General features: G+C 45.9%; 3 protein-coding genes across 7 annotated transcripts; 1 reads left to right on the plus strand and 2 right to left on the minus strand.

Moving 5' to 3' along the window:
* Positions 1–1,053: 1,053 nt before the first annotated feature.
* On the minus strand, positions 1,054–4,094 carry LOC120659550 (probable serine/threonine-protein kinase WNK3). 2 transcript variants are annotated; one of them, XM_039937725.1, is made up of 5 exons: positions 3,655–4,094; positions 3,503–3,540; positions 2,784–3,390; positions 2,189–2,660; positions 1,054–2,058 (listed from the first exon to the last, which is right to left on the minus strand). In XM_039937725.1, exons 1-5 carry the CDS (start codon positions 3,763–3,765, stop codon positions 1,553–1,555), a joined length of 1,734 nt encoding a protein of 577 aa, XP_039793659.1. In that variant the 5' UTR covers positions 3,766–4,094; the 3' UTR covers positions 1,054–1,552. The 2 variants fall into 2 exon arrangements, with proteins under 2 accessions (XP_039793659.1, XP_039793660.1); XM_039937726.1 differs by having other exon boundaries at positions 3,665–4,089.
* Positions 4,095–6,003: 1,909 nt separating this feature from the next.
* LOC120659551 lies at positions 6,004–10,265 on the minus strand. Of its 2 annotated transcripts, XM_039937727.1 has the most exons (7): positions 9,766–10,265; positions 8,927–9,086; positions 8,236–8,412; positions 8,076–8,159; positions 7,144–7,260; positions 6,991–7,072; positions 6,004–6,812 (listed from the first exon to the last, which is right to left on the minus strand). In XM_039937727.1, exons 1-7 carry the CDS (start codon positions 10,131–10,133, stop codon positions 6,379–6,381), a joined length of 1,422 nt encoding a protein of 473 aa, XP_039793661.1. In that variant the 5' UTR covers positions 10,134–10,265; the 3' UTR covers positions 6,004–6,378. The 2 variants fall into 2 exon arrangements, with proteins under 2 accessions (XP_039793661.1, XP_039793662.1); XM_039937728.1 differs by lacking the exon at positions 7,144–7,260 and having other exon boundaries at positions 6,072–6,812; positions 9,766–10,245.
* Positions 10,266–13,587: 3,322 nt separating this feature from the next.
* Positions 13,588–18,520, plus strand: LOC120659552 (disease resistance protein Pik-2-like). 3 transcript variants are annotated; one of them, XM_039937730.1, is made up of 3 exons: positions 13,588–13,736; positions 13,859–14,149; positions 16,190–18,520. In XM_039937730.1, the coding sequence occupies exon 3, from the start codon at positions 16,758–16,760 to the stop codon at positions 18,108–18,110; it is 1,353 nt and encodes a 450-aa protein (XP_039793664.1). In that variant the 5' UTR covers positions 13,588–13,736; positions 13,859–14,149; positions 16,190–16,757; the 3' UTR covers positions 18,111–18,520. The 3 variants fall into 3 exon arrangements, with proteins under 3 accessions (XP_039793664.1, XP_039793663.1, XP_039793665.1); XM_039937729.1 differs by having other exon boundaries at positions 13,605–13,756; XM_039937731.1 differs by lacking the exons at positions 13,588–13,736; positions 13,859–14,149 and adding an exon at positions 14,157–15,545.
* Positions 18,521–18,595: the final 75 nt, after the last annotated feature.

Consider the following 18,595-nt stretch of genomic DNA (forward strand, 5'->3'; position numbering starts at 1 on the left):
CATTTGTACGAATATAATCATAAACAATAAAATATATAGGTTAAAATGGTAGGAAAGCGACCACATCTTTTATTTTGAAGATAATGCATGCATCTTGTGCCTTCATGGTTTTTTCAGACTCATCACCATAAAGAATCCCTGGATGGAGACCCGTTTCTCCAGCCTCTAGAAGCCATATAGATAAATAGATTATGGCAGGCCTGCAGAGCCGATGCCATGGACCTATGCCATCATCCTTTAGACTCTGGTAAATTTAATATCCTCAGGAAACTAGGACAGGATTTGGAAGAAATTGGCAGTTCATTGCATGGAAAAAAAAAAGATGTGAAGGGCACAGGAAAAGTTCTATTGTCCTGTTTGGTTTGAACTTTGAAACTCAAGGAGTGCCACAAGTTGTATTACCTACAAAAAATTGGTATTTCGTAGCGAATTCGATCACTGCCGAAATGTTAGATAGGTGCTCCCCAGTTTCGCGCATGTGCTAAATTTGAGCAAAAACTAAACATGCCAGGATATCCCATTTGGAAGACGGCCGATTTTCTTTATGTCCAAATGATGAAACAATAGTATATCCCTTTTGAGCATTATTGAGCTTCCAACTGAGAAAATTGGAATTGTGTGAGAAAAGCATCGCACAATAGATGGCATTGCATGGTTGATATCTTTTTCCTGGCAAGGATGTCCCTATCATGTATAGGTTCCCTTCCACTAGGCTGTACAGGGAAGAAGAGTTCAGCTCCCAACTTGGTCCTGGGATGCAGCTTTGGACAAGTCCTTTGTTTCTCTAGCTTTTCCTGCCTAATTTAGTACACAAAGGTAGATACCAAGTTGCCATCTTTTATGTGTAGCTCAGGAACTTTTCTGCATAATAATGCGCCTTGCTTTTCTGCATCTCAGCTAAGCATGTATGTCGTCCATGTTGCTTTTTGGGATCGCTAAATTGGATCATGCATAGATTATTTAAAATATGCAACTGTCCTGATTATTTTAATCATCCATTTGTTTATTTTAAATTCTAGAAAACTGGCTTAGAATAAAAAAGGCTAGTTTCAGTTTAGTGAAGCACCTTTCTGTTCAAACTTCAACAAACTAGACCTCTCCATAGATCTGCAACCTTTCCAAAACTTTCAAAAGTTTCTTTACATGCAGCTCAGACTACCCTGATCACATCTCAGTTTCTTGCCTACCGAATCCGCCTGATCTTTGAGACAGGAGAACCAACAAAAGGCACATCAAGACCATTGCTCATCAGTACAGATTCTGTTCTTGCAAAGGTGTCGGTAAGCAATACAGCTCTGACAGAGAGACTTTGCTCTGTGAACTGCTGATTGATCAAGGTTGCTGTCAACCATCCTCATCACAAAGGCCAGCCCTCTGAGCTCCATGATCACGGTGCCGGCACCGACATGCGCAATTTTCCCTATTCAAGCAGATCGGTGCTCTGATCCCATGCCGACAGGCGAAAACTGCTCTTTGAATCGCCATGGGATGGCTCGATCTTGCTGTGATCATAGTGATCAGGCAATAGGATTTGCTCCTGTGCCGAACCAAATCATGGCTGGTCTGAACATTCAGTAGCGTCGCCCTGTGCCACGCCATTGATGTCCATGAGCTTCTTGTCGTCAGCCTGGCCACCTCCGTCATCAGAGCTGCACCCCGAACTCTGGAACTGCACCTGCTCCTCGTCGGCCTGGAACGTGATCTCCTCGAACCGGCCGTGCATCTCGGCGCACCGGCAGCCGCGCCGCGCCGCCGCGGACATGTAGTCGTCGAGCGACGACCCGCCGGAGGACGCAGCGCTGTACCGGCATCTCTTGCAACAGGGAGAGGGAGCGGTCGACGCGTCCGGGGCGTCGTCGGCGGCGGCGGCGTCGCCGTCGTCCATGCCAGGACCTGGCGTCCAGTGCGGCAGCAGCGCGCCGACCTCGCCGTCGATCATCTCGGCGATGTGGGTCACCTCGTGGTCCGTGATGTCCAGCTCCGCCACCATCTCCGTGGCCACGCTCAGCGCCGTGTCCGCGTCGGCGTCGAAGGGGAAGTAGATGTTCCGGACCCTCCCTGAGTGACAAAATTTCCACAGAACAGATCACAGTTTAATAGTAATCTTATACGAAGAAGAAAAAGAAAATTTTCAACTTTTTGAAACGAAAGAAATTTTGAACTTTCAATGGTCAGCAAGAGTCACCACCTGTGCCGTCTTTGTCGGCGATGCGTAGCCGGAGGAAGATGCTGCCGTCCTCCATCCTCTTCCCCTTGATGGTGATGTCCACGCCAGCAACGTGCTCGTCTTCGTTCTCGTTGAACAGCTGGTCGATGCCATGGAGCATGCTCCCGTCGTCGTCGTCCTCGGAGCCCCACCTGTCGCCGTCGTCGTCGACGCCGCCGCCGTTGGACACCCCGTTGCTCGCCGAGGAGCCGTTGCTACCGCCGGCGTGGTGGTGTTGGTGGTGGTCCAGGCAGGCAGGCTGGTGGAGGTAATCGTACATGGCGCCGTAATCGCCTTCTTCTCCGATGTAAAACCCGTCGTCTTCAACCTGCAGGAAAGGGTCGTTGAGCAGCTCGACCGCCGTCGGCCGCCGCGACGCCGGCGCCAGGCACCGGTCGATGAACCGCCGCACCGCGGGGTCCGTCACCTTGTACAAAGCCGCCGGCTTTATCCCCTGACAAGATGCAGCAGGAAACGGTTACAATGAGGAATCGAATCGATCAAAAAAAAAAAGTTAAAGAATCAGAAATGCCAATCCGAAAAGAAGAATCTCCAAAGATTGGTTGGAGGATCATACGGAGGTGACTTTCTTGTAGATCTGCACGGGGTGGACGCACTCGCTGTAAGGGTACTCGAGGGTGAACATCTCGAGGACGCACATGCCGAAGGAGTAGACGTCGGCGAGCTCGTCGTAGTCCTCCGCGTAGACCTCCGGCGCCATGAACTCGGGCATGCCGACGCAGTGGGCGGCGTAGGGGGAGGCGCGGCGGCGGACGGCGGCGAAGCCGAGGTCGCCGATCTTGACCTGCCCCTGGCTGCCGTTGACGAAGATGTTGTCGCACTTGAGGTCCCGGTGGATGATGCCGCGGGCGTGGAGGTAGGCGAGGCCGTCGAGGACCTGGCGGCACCAGCGCCTGACGGCGGCGGGGCTCACCCGGGGGTGCCGCCGCCGGTACTGGCGGAGCGTGCCGGAGGTGAAGAGCTCGGTGACGAAGTTGACGGCGCGGCGCGGGGCGTCGACCCAGGACGCGTGGAGGCGCATGACGGCGCGGTGGCGGAGCGACCGGACCAGGTGGATCTCGCCGTAGAGGCGCTCCAGCTCGCCGGGGCTCCGCAGGAAGTCGTGCACCTGCACCCGGTTCCACGCCACCTCCATGCCCCGGTGCTCGTCGAAGGCCCGGTACCTGCTCCACGATCCACGGCCGCCAACCATCAGAATGATTCATGCAAAGATGGAAAAGAATGAAACTTGATTTTGCTTCAAAAAAAGGCGGGGCTGTGATCTGATGATCTTACACGGTCTTGGAGGATCCCTTGCCGAGGACCTCGTTGTACTGCAGGTGCGGAAACAGAGGAGGGGAAGAAGATTAGCACGAGAGCAAGGCGAAGACGATGACAAGAAGAAGAAGACGGTGAGGAGGAAGAAGAAGAGCACCGGTGGACCTTACCCTGCCATACCTCCCCGTGGGATCAACCTCCACGTACCCCGGGTCGTCAGCCAAGAGCCCCTCACCACCACCGTCGCCGCCATTGCTCTGCACCTGCAGAGGTCCCATCATCCTCCTCCAAATCACACACGAGCAACGGAGCAAGAAGCCGTGCTCTCACTCCCCCATGCACCTCACCGATCCCCTGCCGCCCACGCATCCATCTCAATTCTCAAGAAATATTTTGCCTGGTGCCGTACGGCCGAGGAGACCGAAGCTGCCGACGTGGCATTCGGTGTGGGGATCTCGAGGGCGCGGCGCGAGGGAGAGGATCAGGGTTAGGCACTCTGTCGCCGGGCTTAAATATATCAGCAGGCAAGAGTGTCAGAGACTCGGAGAGTGGTTAGGAACAGTGGCGAGGAGAGGTGAGGAGAGACCGGAGAGGAAGAAGACGTTGGCCGGAGACGATAAGGAGGGTCGGCGCACGGAGTGGAATCCTGGAGCCGGGACACGTGCGTGCGGACAAGAATCTCGCCTTAGATTGGCTCGGCCATGCTGTGTTTTTTTACTGAAACCCGGGAGTAGATTTCCATGCCCAGCTGCACCAGAACCATCCGGTTGCTTGTTACTACTGCTGTTTTACGGAGGGTGCGGATCCAATTTTTCCTTAATTAAAACACTGCACAGACGGCACGTCCTCTAGCATTCAAACGATAATGCAGCTTATTCTGAAGCAAAATAAAAAAGTACAAGCAAACATATGAAATGCAATAATTCTTTTTCATTTTTCTTGCTGAGTTGAGGAGTCGAACCCAACTGAACCGAGTAAACAATATTACATTATGGAAAAAGTGTATTTTTCATTCTTGAAGTATTACAAAAGTGTGGCATTTATCCCTCATATTTCATTTGGTGCAAATCAACCCCTTAACTAACTAAACTGGTGCATTTATCATCCCCACCTTAGTTTAAGAATGGTTTAGTACAATCTAATGGTAGTTTATGCCACACTATCATTTGACTAATCTCCACTTTGCAATGTAATACGCTGAGTTGAAGATATAAGAGCAACTCCAAGAGACTCTTTATATTCATCCTAATCGCTAGAAAATATAAATTTTGATGGAAAAATAGCCTCCAAAAGTCTCTCTAAGTGGTTATCCAAATATAGCCATCATCTATTCCGGATTCCTCGCTAGCCAAAGATATATAGAGAGCGATTTTTATGTACATGACTCTCCAAATGATAATTTAGAGAGTAAAATTTAGAAAGACTCTTGGAGATGCTATAAAGCCTAAAAATTAGTAAATTCTCTAAATTGGGTACTCCATAAAAATTTTATCCAAAAAATTAACTTAACCGATTCACATCAAATTATTATAGCGATTGACTTAACATTAGATGTTGCTAGGCCATGATTAGTGAGATAATTACATGACCTAAACCAATATTACATGACACTACACCATTGTTAAAATAAGCTAAGTGGGATGATAAATGCACCATTTTAGCTAGTTAAGGGATTGATTTGTACCAAATGAAACATGAGGGATGAATGTCACACTTTAGCAATACTTAAAGAATGAAAAATATACTTTTGCCCATTATAATATTTAATATAATCGGCAGTTCTTCTGCTTGATTCGTTTCATAAAAATATTACATTATATAGGTTGGTACGACGAAGACGGAACGCTAGGTTTCCATGTTCTTAGCCCAGGGTCGACCCTGGCTAGCGCGTGGCGTCTGGGTCGGAGGAAATGGTCGTCGTGACCGCCGCCGGTGTGGTGTCCGGTAGCCGTCGACGACGTCGTGGCCACGGCGACGTCAGGCGTTGCGAAATGGGCGTGGCGTGCGCGGCTTGGGATGGCACGGTAGCAGCTGCTGAGGCGCTTCGTACCAACAATGGATGAGACAAAGTTGAGCCGAAGAACAAAGCCCAAGGCAAACCGTATCGAAGGTTCCTTGTTCAGGCTCTCCCCATTTGCGAGGTTCAGACGAGACGATTACGATGAGGCATCTAGTCTCCATAGTAATGGCAGCTCTAATTGGTGACTGTACTCTCTTCATAGCACAGTGTTTTCAGAGTGGCAAAATTAGTAGAGTAAGTTAAACTTTTTTTAAAAAATGGAGTAGGTTTTAACATATCAAAAAGGTATTAGGTTTTCCAAAAAGGTTTTAACATATTGTGAATGCATTTACCATGATGAATCTAGTGTACATTAATCTTACATTGGCGGTCTATACTGAACAGCTTCAGACAATTTTCTTCCACGACTACCATTCAGAATTCGTCAGTTCATCAGGCCACGCCGGAGCAGACGTTGGCACAGCCGCACAGGCTTAACGTTAGGAAATGGAGGGGGCAATTCCATCTAAGGCCACCATTTCCATACGCCGAAACCATATATCAGCCTAACAAGTATTACAAAGTTACTCAGTGTCATAAGACGAATTTTCTCAAGAATAAATGCGAATGTAGAAGGCTGAAAGCATGCAGTACGGTAGCAAGAAAGCCTCTTATAACTTCAGATACATTAGCTACAGGTTCTCGGCACCGCGGCGCCTCTTATGGTAGCACACCCGTGCTCTACCTCATAAAACGCACGATCAAAAATCGTGCATCCCTCTTATCTGCCTCCTGTTGAAACCCATCCTATTTCTTAATCATTTGTCGACTGCAAGGTTGCAGCTACTGGTTAGGGCCTGCCGTCTTCTGCAGACGCCGGAAGGTGCCCCTCACCTCACTTCTTTGCCTGCCGTCTTGCTGCCCCTAGTAGGAGGACCTTCCCAACAAATCCAGTGTTGAGCACGCAAACTGCAGCCACAGCACCTCCAACCACCACCCATCTCCAGTCGAAACCATGTTGGACTGCCCTAGAGTTCGCATCGCCATCGCTGATTTTATCAGCAGCAGAAAGTTCTTGGTCCAGAGGACCATTTGAGCCAGCAATGGATACCTTGGTGGTCACTTGAGCCATGATGGCACTGTGTGACAGGGCGTTTTCTGCTCTCATCTGCTGGTATGCTCTGAACCCAGACTGCAGCTTCTTTACAGCACCCCACATGCCATGCCGAACAGCAACCCTGGCAACATCTTTTGGTATGCCCATGTCCTCATAGTGAACCAAAGTTACTTCACATGCGGATTGCTGTCCAGGTTGTTTAGGCGATTGAACTGCATTTCACAGGCAGATTTACATGAATGAATTGTCAAAGTATGAGCATTTGCATCAATGAATCATTGGAAACTTGCAATGTTCAGAATGAACACAGTTCAGGTTCCGGCTCAAAAGACAAGAAAAAAAACACACGGTCAATGGTGACACAATGGTAATAGTAAGGGAAAAAATTACCAGATCTAATTCGCCAGCTTGAGAAGTACAGCTCCACACGCCTTGGTTTTTCCTTCTTTGGCAAAGAAAGATAAGGAACACCCTGCAAATGGAGATTGTTGAGTGCTCAGTAGTCACAACCAATATGTGCCCTTAAACTGGATGCTAGTGAACCTTTTCTACAGACCGCAGCTCCAACATATTAAAATCCCTGAGAAGCTTATCCCTGATTTCACAACCATGAAAGACAGGAGGCACCTTACTGTGTGTGGAGAGCAAGGATTTGATTCCCTAGAAAGACGTGCATGAGAATTTTACAACAATAGCTAAAAATAAGATGTTTGTCACTAGTCAGTATGTTGGTTCAATCTTGACCTGCTCTCAGTTCAAAAAAAAAAATTGACCTGCTCAGTTTTATCTTCTGTCTCCAATTGAATACTCTCAACAGTAAATAACCCAGTTGAATGTTTTCTTAATCTGGTACAAGTCCATCTCTTGTTTCCTAAACTCTAGCATACTACGATTAGATAAATAACATAGCTATTAAGTTATGTCACCTCCTTCTATAACTAGAAAACCATAACAAGATATCTCATGAAAGATGCTGGTGAAATTAAACAGGTAGTTCAATTTTAAAAGGTGCTAATAGATAATAACTTCGCAAAGTCATTCTGGCAGCTAATAAAAATGGTTTACTATCTGAATATCTACTTTTGATAACTATTTTGTGGAGAAAAAAGAAAATCATGAAAATTATTACTCTTTGCGAAGGGGGCATTTGTATTGGGTCCAGGTCAATTATGAAGCTGCTGTTGAAAAGTTTCTTTGGGCAGACAGCATAGAAGTATAACAAGAATATTATTAAACACAGAGAAAACAACCTTTGGATAAAAGAAAATGGGCAGAAAAAAGAATATAAATTTAATGCAAAAAGTGTGAGGCTAAAAGTAAAGCATAACAATCAGGCAGGAAAATAGAAAGGGTGCGCAAAACATTTTCATCTTCAGTAATAAAATTATATGGACTTTTTTTCAAAAAATAATTGGGAGAACATAACATTACATGAGCAGAAGTAGCTGCCAAGAAAAATAATTTTGTACATGTACCTTTGTAACACAATAGTATGTCTTCCCAGATTCCCATATGCGCCCTCCGAAGATGTATTCACGGTCACTGCAAAAGAACGGGAACTGGAAAGCAAACAACAAGTTGTAACTGTGAAGCTTAACATGAAGGTACCCAAGGCACAACAGGAGCTGGTCAAACCTTTTTTATCCAGTGGACAATCATGGTTCCATTCTGAGGGAACTCATCCAATGTCTTTGAATATGCAAGCATGGGATCCCACTTAAGACGAAAATCGCCATCCCAGAAGAAATCTCTAACCAGTTCAGGAGTAGCATCCTCAAAAATAGTGCGGCTGCAATACATAATAGGTCCCTCCTAAATACATTTAAGATAAACTCATTAGATTGAAGGTATTATGATAACAGATTTAGTCATGATACAGGTTTTACTGCGAATTTCTAATTATTTCATGCCAATTTATGTAGATTAAGTAACAGGAAAAAAGTGATCAAACTATGTAGTCTCAGCATTCCAGTTTGTGTTGAAAAGCTGATGTATTGCGTCTCATTTCTACTTCTTCATCTGCTTTTCTTTCAGATAATGCAGGTTCATTAAGGAAAATTCTAGGAATCTAACAAAGAACACAGTAAACGCTTAAACAGACACACGGTGTGTATAATGCTGCAGGCCAAAGAGGGACATGATTGGATTTCAAAAATTGAAATATCCTAGTCCTTTGTCACTTTAATTTAATACCAAAATTATTCTTTCCATTCAGATACTACTATATGATATGCCACCTCATATTCATAATAGCTGTACGTTTTATAATATTCTAAATTCTTGGTATCTATTTCTCTTTTTCAAAAATCCCACAGGCAAAACAAACCTCAGGCTCACGCCGCCAGGCCTTGTAGGTCATGTTGGAGGTTGTGCGCTCCATCAAATTCTGCCACGCTGTATCCCCACTCTCCTTGTTATCTAAAAGTTGAAGCAGATGTTCTAGGTCCTTCTCAGTAACAGTATCATGCTCGCCCTCAAATATTGTCCTACCATTCACAAAATTTAATGAAACTAACAAATATTTCACTGCAGAAAGCTGAATACAAATTCGGAATCGATTCCAGAAGATGGAAAATTGTGATGCATTTTTATGCCGAAACCAAAAGTTGTGGCTCTGTTCTGCTGCATCTACATGAACTAAACTCCACGAAAAATGATGAGCTACCGAAACCACGGTAAATCCCAAACAGAAGGCAAGTTCATGTTTTAAATCCATCAATGGTGCAAACCGATCGAAACTAACCGATCATCAAAACCCTATAACCTACATAGATAGCAAGTTTTTGCACACCCGACAAAGTGGTCCTATTGCTTAGCCCCTATACAATCTACTATCAGCAACACCACATCATGTCGTCAATCAAAAAAGATAAACACGCCTTCCTGTCCAACAGCCCTCCGGCGACATGTGTCACTCCTTCAATCGAGCTGAAATAGAGTAACTTTGACAAGGGGGAAAACACATCGAATCTCCTAAACGACCTTCAGCATAGGTCACGGTCGACTGAATCACACGATGATTCAATTCGATACCGGACTGACGCGCACCGTGCCTCCAACGGACACCACCGACAGGACAGATGCCGCATTCCCGCGGCTCCGCCACCTACCCCCGCCGCCGCAACAGGAAGAACCAACCCCCTACCCTACAGCTACAGGGCTCACCTGCCGTCGGCGCAGCCTCCGTCGTCCCCGGCGTGGTCCTCGGGGGAGACCTTGTCCTGGTGCTTCCCCCGGCAGCGTCGGAAGGCGGAGGAGAGGAGCCTGGGCGCGACGGAGCACGCGGAGAGCGCGGTGCAGGCGAGCCAGAGCCTCCGCGCGCCGAGCCCCGGCGGCACCCAGAGGAGGCGGAGGCGGCTGCGGAGGCCGAGGAAGAGCAGCCCCGTCCAGCGCGGGCGCCAGGACCAGCCCACGACGAGCCCGATCATGACGGCCGCCCAGATCGGCACCGCGCAGAGCAGCACGTCCACCGCCATCTCCGCCACCGCGGGGCGCCGCAGCAGCGCCACCGCCTCCTCGCACCACCCCGCCATTGCTGCCGGCACGTGGGCTAGGGCACCCTCCTCGCCAAGGCTTCAACCCTCGATCCCCTCCAATCCCCACCCCCTTTTTTTTCTTCTTCCAGCAGAAATGGAGGAGAGGAGAGGAGAGGGGGGAAGAGGAAAGACTGGCAGGGGGAGTCGATTTTGCATCGGGCGCCGTGAGGCTGACAGGTGGGGATCGGGACTCAGGGCCCGCTTGTCAGAGGCAGCGGGTGGGGACAGTTGGTGGGGCGAGTCCACGTGTCGGTGGGAGGCGTGGGGCCGAGCGGCGAGCGGTGTACGCTGCGGGAGACGGCAGACGGGGAACATGCGGGGGGCGAGGCCGCGTGTTTGGGTGTGTTTATCCGCGAAAAATTGGTAGAAAAAGTCATATAAGACATTATAGTATATTATAGTATTTTTTATTTGTTTGTGGTAAATATTGTCATACCATGACTTAACTAGACTCAAAAAATTCGTCTCGCAACGTACATCAAAATTATACAATTAGTTTTTTTATTTACCTACATTTAATACTCCATACATGAATCATTTCCTATATTTAATGTTTCGATGTGATGGAAAATTCGAAGGAGTTTAGGGAAGTGAACACAGCCTTTGGCCTTGTTTATTTTTCCCTTGCATAGCATAGCACACAATTCTCGATAAAAGAATCTTACATGCATGGAGCACTAAACGAAGTTTATTTGCAAAATCTTTTCACAGATGGGTGTAACTTTTCACGACGAATTTAATGATAGTAATTAATCGATGATTGTCTACAGTGATACTACAGTAACCATCCTCTAATCGTGCGGTCAAAGGCCTCATTAGATTCGTCTCGCGAAGTCGTAAGAGGCTGTGGAGTTAGTTTTGTAAATTACCTTTATTTAGTATTTCTAATTATTGGTCAAAAATTTTGTGCTACTCTCGTGCAAACAGTGCCTTTATCTTTGTCCGCTGTGGATTGCACGAATATTTAATGCGCGCGGGGTTTACGAGGGTGACGTGGCGGTGGGTGGTTCTGTCTGTTTGGTCGCCGCCGGGGAGGTCAGAGCGGCAGCTACTGGCCGTTAGGCTGTCCACAATGGCAAGAGCAAATTTGCTCTTGCCTTGTTTCCCACGCCCTCTCTGTCTACAGTACCAAACAGTGCATCTACAGTGCCAAACAGTAGATTTACTCCTCCATTTCCTCCTATCGCTGTGGACGGTCTTAGGGCCCATCGATCTGCATGGTCCTGATTCGTGGACTCGTTTGTTCTGAAGCGATCTGGCAAAGAGCCCGTTTAGTTAAAAAAAAATTCACCCAAAAATTTTCACCTCCCCTTTGAACACACTTTGAACACATATATGAAGCACTAAATGTAATTAAATAACAAAACTAATTATACAGTTTAGATGTACACGACGAGACGAATCTTTTGAGCCTAATTAGTACATGATTAGTCATAAGTGCTACAGTAACCCACATGTGCTAATGATGCGGTCAAAGGCCTCAAAAGATTCGTCTCGCGGTTTCCAAGTTAGTTCTGAAATTAGTTTTTTAATTAGTGTTCGAAAAATCCTCCCGACATCTGGTCAAACATTGACGTGACACAAAAACATTTCACCTTTGAGAACCCAAAAATCAGAAATTCATCAAGACAAATTATGGTTGGTGGAAAAACTAAGGGCCGTTTCAACGTTGCAGATTAACTAGGATTTCTTCTACGGTAAAAAATGTCAACTTGAAATGCTCCTAGTTCCTCCGTCTATAAAAAAGTACAATTATAAGATCCGTCAACTTGAAATATACTTCCTTCATCTCAAATTGTAAATTATTTTGACAAAATATAGATACATAGATTTTGCTATGCACTTGGATAAACACCTACAATTTGAAATGGAGGGAGCAGTATTAGCATTTATGTCTCTAAATAAATTTATTATAAAAATATATTCTGTAACTGATCTAATCTAATGGTACTTATTTTGTAACACGAATGTTATTACTTTTTTTATATCATTAGTCAAAATTTAAACTGTCTATTTATATATAAAAAAAGAATTGCATTCTTTGGTGGACGGAAAGAGTAAATTTTCAATAATAATTGTGGAAGTCCGCACACGTGAATTTACATCTCCCGGACTGAATTCTTCGAAGTTTCTGCCAAAGTCTTGATTGCCAAGGGGCACGGGAGAACTCAAGTTAGGCGGCTGCCTGCATTTTCTAAGGGGAATTGCCAGGTCGTTTCCTTCTTTTTAGATTTCTCTAACATATCCAGGATAGGCAACAGCTAATAGCATGCTTAAAAAATGGACGCGGGATGTCCAGTATGGCTCAGGCTCATCCACAGCTGTACTGTGAGTGATCATGTGATTCAGTTATGCCTCAACTCTCAACCACATTACGTGATTCTAGAAGAAAAATATTTATTAGAAACAACTAAGAGCAACTTTAAGAGATTTTCTATATTTATTCTAATTGTTAGAAATAAAGATTTTGATGGGAAAATAGGCTCCAAGAGCTTCTCTAAGTGGTTATTCTAATATAGCCACCATCTATTCTGGATTTCTCGTTAGTCAAAATTAGATAGCGAAAATGTCTAAGTTGTTGGAGAGTGAAGATGTATAAAGATTAATTTATATACATGACTCTACAAATAATGATTTAAAGAGTGAAAGTTAGAAAAATTCTTGGAGATGCTCTAAGGGAGATTAGAGACACCGCACTAGCGCACATAGATTATAGACATAGCCCCCATTTGGTGTGTGGCAGTCTCCGGCATCTTTGCGTTACTGTAAAGTAGCGCGCAAGAAAAATGCTGGGAACGTGGCAGCCCCCATACCAAAGGGGCTCGTAATCAGCCTGCACGTGGCTGGTATCACTGGGTTTTTGAAACAGTTGCCACAATTCCGTGGAAATGCTGGAACGCTACGGTGACGCTGCTGAATTTGACGAGCTCACCCTGCATTCCTAGATGCTATGAATTATCATGCATGCCAATATGATACCAGATAGTATATAATACTAGTCTATTAAGTGCGTAGAGACCAAAACTGCAATACGCGGGCAACGCGTATCACCGTGTTTTGTAATTTTTTTTAAAAAAAAGAAGAATGCATATATGGAGTACTAAACGAAGTTTATTTGCGAAACATTTTCATGGATGAGTATAATTTTTAGAGACGAATCTAATGAGCTAAATGTCACTATGATTGGCTATATTGGTGCTACAGTAACCGCGTCTAATCATCCCATAACCATACGGTCTAAGACCCCATTAACTACAGTAGCTACTACAGTACCTTAGTTGTGGAGTTGGTTTTATAATAATACATCATTTAATACCTCCAATTAGTGGTCAAAAGACTGAAAAATTTTCCTGAAAAATTTTACACCTCCATTTAAACACGGCGATAGACAGATATATGACCCACCTCCATAAACTTTTGCTCTCTCTTCATCGCGTGGCTTCACCCACCTTTACTCGCAACTTCTTCTAAAAAATCCACATCTACTCGGTCCTCTCTACTGCTTACTAGAAGCTTCCGCCTCCGCTCCCTATGAAGCGCCGCGGCGGGGTGAATGGGTCCGGGCGCGCGTGGGTCGTGTTACAAGGCTGTGCGCACAGGGTGGGTGCTCGATTTCTATGGTGGGTGTGATTCGTTTGCGATGGAGGTGGACTTCTTTTTTTAGGTTTTGTCTTGCCGCTCGCCTCAGCCCATGTTCCATTCCATGGCGTTGGCTCGTGCAGGTCGCCGTCCCCCCCGCGCAGAGCCACACGGTTCCCCCATGCTGACCGGCCACCGCGCTCGTGGCTCCCACAAGGTTTTCGACGGAATGGGGAGCCCGGACGGGGACTGGGAGCTTGAGCTTCTTCGAGCGGCGGCCGTGGGATCGACGAAGCTGCATCTCAGCGCACCAATTCGTCAGCCTGCTCTCCCAATTTGGGAGCGAATCCACGTGCCATGCCAACTGTGGTTCAGATGAGGTGGCAAAGGGAGAGCTGCTTCAGCTCTCCTTCGACTGGTCCGCATACCGAGTAGTAAGTGTTAACATCCATTACTTCTCATGCACGCTCGTATGACCTTCGCTGTTGAATATGACAGAAGATTTTAGGAAAGTATTTTTCTGATGAACCCCTTTGGCTGCCTGAATAATCCATTGTCCCTTTGGGAAACTGAACAAGGGCCTAAACCATTGGCCAACTCAAGTACCCTCACGCCAGTACCCATTAGCTGATTAGCGGAAGCGTGTCAAACTGCTGCCTCTTCGTTTTGCTGATCAGCACTGGCTGTTGGCACTGTAGCTACAGTACACTGTAGCTTCAGTGTCGGTACAGTACACTCCCACGTGTACTCGAGGCTGCACTGCGTGTGGTTGCTACGGTAATCCTGCAGTGTATGTCCTCTCACAAAAATCAGCCGCTATAGTGTTCAGCCAGCTCAAACCACCCAGCCGAACAGGCTGCTGGTTCCCTCTGAATATTCATCCCTCGAGTTGGAATCCATCGTCTTCGAACAGGACAGGCCAACCACTACAAAGAACCAAAGAAGAGTGGTCAGACTCTCAGCCGGCCATGGCCTTTGTGTTGAAGGGAATCCGTTGTCGTTGCCCATGGAGTTAGTGGCCAGCGCCTCGGAGGGGCTCAGATCTCTTCTGGGCAGTGAGTACGCGCTCCAGGCTGGCGTGCGCAACGACATCGACTTCGTCCAGGCCGAGCTGCAGCGCATGCACGCCTTCCTCCAGGACTACGCGAGGAGCCAGCAGGCCACTACTGCCGTTGTCAAGGATTGGGCCAGAGAGGTGCGGGAGCTCGCGTACGATCTCGAAGACGCCGTGGATGAGTTCAAATATCGTGTTAGTCCAGCACCCGTGGGGATCCCTGCCATGGTCGTGCACTTGGTCTCCACGTTCATGGCTCGCCGTCAGATAGCTGAGCAGGCGCGCAGCCTCCGGACCCGGGTACTGGAGGTGAGCGAGCGCCACAAGAGGTATGAATGTGACGTCTTCCTGCCTTTAGATGCTCCCAGCTCCGCCTCCGCTCTCTGGTTGCCCCCGACGATGTATGTCGAGGTGGCCAGTCAGTCCAATTTGGTGGGCATCGACGGCCCGCGTGATGAGATCATTAGTAAGCTTATGGATGCCGGAAGGAAGGATGCATCTGGCCGCCGCCGTGTGGCCTCCATGGTTGGATTCGCCGGAGTTGGCAAGACCACCCTAGCCATGGCTGTGTACCGCAGCCTTGAGGGCCAGTTCCAGTGCCGGGCATTCATCACAGTGTCCAGGAAACTTGACATTAAAAGACTTGTAACGGACATTCTACAACAGATCATCCCTGTTGGCAGTTCTTCCATGCCGGATCCGGATATGGCTGGTGTCGAGACATGGGAGATCAGCCAGCTCGTGGGCAAGCTCAGAGAAAACCTGCAGTGCAAGAGGTGATTCATCGTGACAACTCTAGCAGTACTGTTCTTCCACATTTGTACTTGAAACGCAGTGACAGTTTGTATCATTGAATTAACCAGTAGGGACATTCCATGATTCAACCTTCCTGAGTTACTTAAATACTAATTGATCATCCCAGGAAAGTTGAGTCAGATTATTGCTTTGCACAGCTACTGAAAATCTATTACCAGATTTGAAATAAATTGAACAAATCAGACAGAAAACACATGTCCTATCTTCTTTCAAATAGTTTTGATTAGTAGTGCCTGCCTACTGTGAAGTTTGTAACAAGGCTGCAAGCTTTCAACTGCAAGCACATATCCAGCCAGCGTGGTTCTGAAATTCTCAAAATTAATTCAATCTATGAGCAGTTTCATTCAACATTTTTGTTGCAATGTTCTTATTGATCATTGGGTTGCACATGCATGTTGAAACATCTTTTTTCTCGAATTCGCATGAGAATCACATATTTTTGTATTAAGCTATAAGGTTCAGAATACAAGGTGCGATGCCGGAGAATGGGCACATTTCATCTAGTTGCAATAAAAATAAAATATCTTTAGGCTTCAATATTTATCAAGATTATTTCCCTTAGTTTGTCTAATGAGAATTCCGTTATCATGAAATTTCTTTGTAGGTACTTGATTGTCATCGACGACTTATGGGAAACATCCTCTTGGAGGGATATTAGTTGTGTTCTCCCAGAGAACAATCTGGGTAGCATCATTATGACGACTACAAGAAATGAGTCTGTTGCTGATGCATGTTGCTCAAGCTATAACCTTGGTGACTTTGTGCACAAGGTAGAATCTATGAACGATCTTGACTCGAAGACATTGTTTCTTGGTCGGATTTTTGGTTCTGAGAACAACTGTCCACATGATTTCGAAGAAATGTCCCTGAAAATCCTGAAAAAATGTGCCGGTTAGCCACTGGCCATCGTCTGCATATCGAGCCTTTTGGCCGCTACACGGCCACAGGCAACAAAGTGGGAGAAAGTATACAGCTCTTTGGGGTCCGAGATTGAAAGCAATGATAGTCTAAGTAGATTGAAGCAAGCTCTACAGCTTGGTTATGATGATCTTCCACAACATCTCAAGGTCTGTGTACTGTATCTTTGTTCATTTCCTGGGAGTTGCACAATCGAAAGGGATCGTTTAATACGGAGATGGATAGCAGAAGGATTCGTAGCCGAAATACCTGGTATGAGTTTGCAAAAAGTAGCCAAAAGCTACTTCAGTGAGCTAATAGAAAGGACCAGGATCCAGGCTGTGGACGTTGACTGTTTTGGTGAAGTTCATGCATGCAGAATTCATGATGTGATGTTTGAACTGATCATGATGAAATCATTCGAAGACAACTTTGTTATGCTTGTAGGTGATCGCTGGAGTTTATCCACACAACGGCTCAACGTTCGACGGCTATCACTAGACTGTAGAACTGCAACAGATGGTTTGGACTTGTCAAATTTTGACATGACTCGCATTCGATCATTGGCAATTTGTGGGTGTATTGCTAGCTTTCATTTCATTCCAAAATGCAAATTTGTAAGGATGTTGGATTTTGAATCCTGTGGGGGTTTAGACAGTAGGCACCTGAAGAACATTGGTGATCTGTTCCTGCTGAAGTACTTGAGTCTGAAGAGCACATGGATCAGTGAATTGCCGTTGCAGATTGGCAACTTAAAATGTTTGGAGACTTTAGACTTGACACAAACAAACGTTAGAAAGTTGCCAAAGGAAATTACTCAATTGCAAAGGCTGGTACATCTACTTGCTGGAGGAGCAGAACTGCCTGAAGGGGTTGGAAATATGTTGTGTTTACAGACATTGTGCATCAGGGCTGCCAGTAAGAGATCTAACAAAGCTGTGAAAGAGTTACTTAGGCTAACCAATTTGAGACAACTCGACATGTCCTACATAAATCTAAAAGTAGGAAGGTCACAAGATGAGAGACTGGATGCTTGTTTACCCTTGGTAATTGGTGAGCTTGGCAACTGCAACTGCAATCTTCAATCACTGAGTTTGAATTTGTTAGGATACTCTATGGGTTTGTTCCTGGAACTCCAGTTGCCCCTATCTGCATCTCCTGATACACTTCAAAGCCTGAAAATAAAAGGCGAGCATGGGTTTCTAAGAGTGCCAATGTGGATGTCATCACTCCCTCACCTCGCTGATCTGGAGCTAACTGTTGCTGCGGTGGGTGAGAGGGATACAGAAATTCTTGCAAAATTACCTACGCTCACCCGACTTCGACTCACCATAAAAGAACCACACTCACAAGGCATACTCATTAGGGAATCCGGCTTCCCTAGCCTCAAGGAGCTCTGTATCAACTGTAGGGTCATGCCAGTGTTCTTCGTTGAGGGTGTTATGCTGAAGCTTCAGAAGTTTGAGTTACAGTTTCATGCATATCAAGAAGATCTAAGATTTGTTCACTTCAGTACAGAGCATCTCCAATCTCTTAAGGAGTTCCGATTTACGGTAGTTTGCAAAGATCTCAGTGATCATGATATTGAGTTTTTGAAAGAGGCCTTCAAGAATGCTGTTTTCATATAGAGCCATGCCACGAACAGGAACAGGAACAAGATGTTGCAGATGAGGACTGAATCAGAATGTCTCTTGTAATTCCTTGTTCGCTCCATAGTATCTTATTTTTATTTTCAGTGAAAATTCTGTCAGGATGTTTGCAGTTTTTGGTACATAAATTCTTTATGGGAAATGTTGTGCCGTGTATTTCTATAGCACAAGCTTGCAAGTATCGCATAAAACACAATGAAATGGGGCTTGGCCTAAGTGGTAATTCGGCAGTTTTTGGTGCGGGTTCTGGTCCAGCTAAAAGCTACTAGGAGGTTCAATCTGTTCTTGACGATATGGTACAATTTGTGACCACCTTGTCTACGTTGGTCTCATGTTAATGGAAATTCTGCATTTATATTTTTGGAAATATCAAGAACCCTTGCTAATCAGCGCTAGGCTTGTTTACTGGGATTTCAAACAATTCCGTCAGTTGAGTGATGCTATGCTACTGAATTTGACGACCT

Source organism: Panicum virgatum, chromosome 2N, assembly GCF_016808335.1.
Source record: "Panicum virgatum strain AP13 chromosome 2N, P.virgatum_v5, whole genome shotgun sequence".
Lineage (NCBI taxonomy): Eukaryota > Viridiplantae > Streptophyta > Magnoliopsida > Poales > Poaceae > Panicum > Panicum virgatum.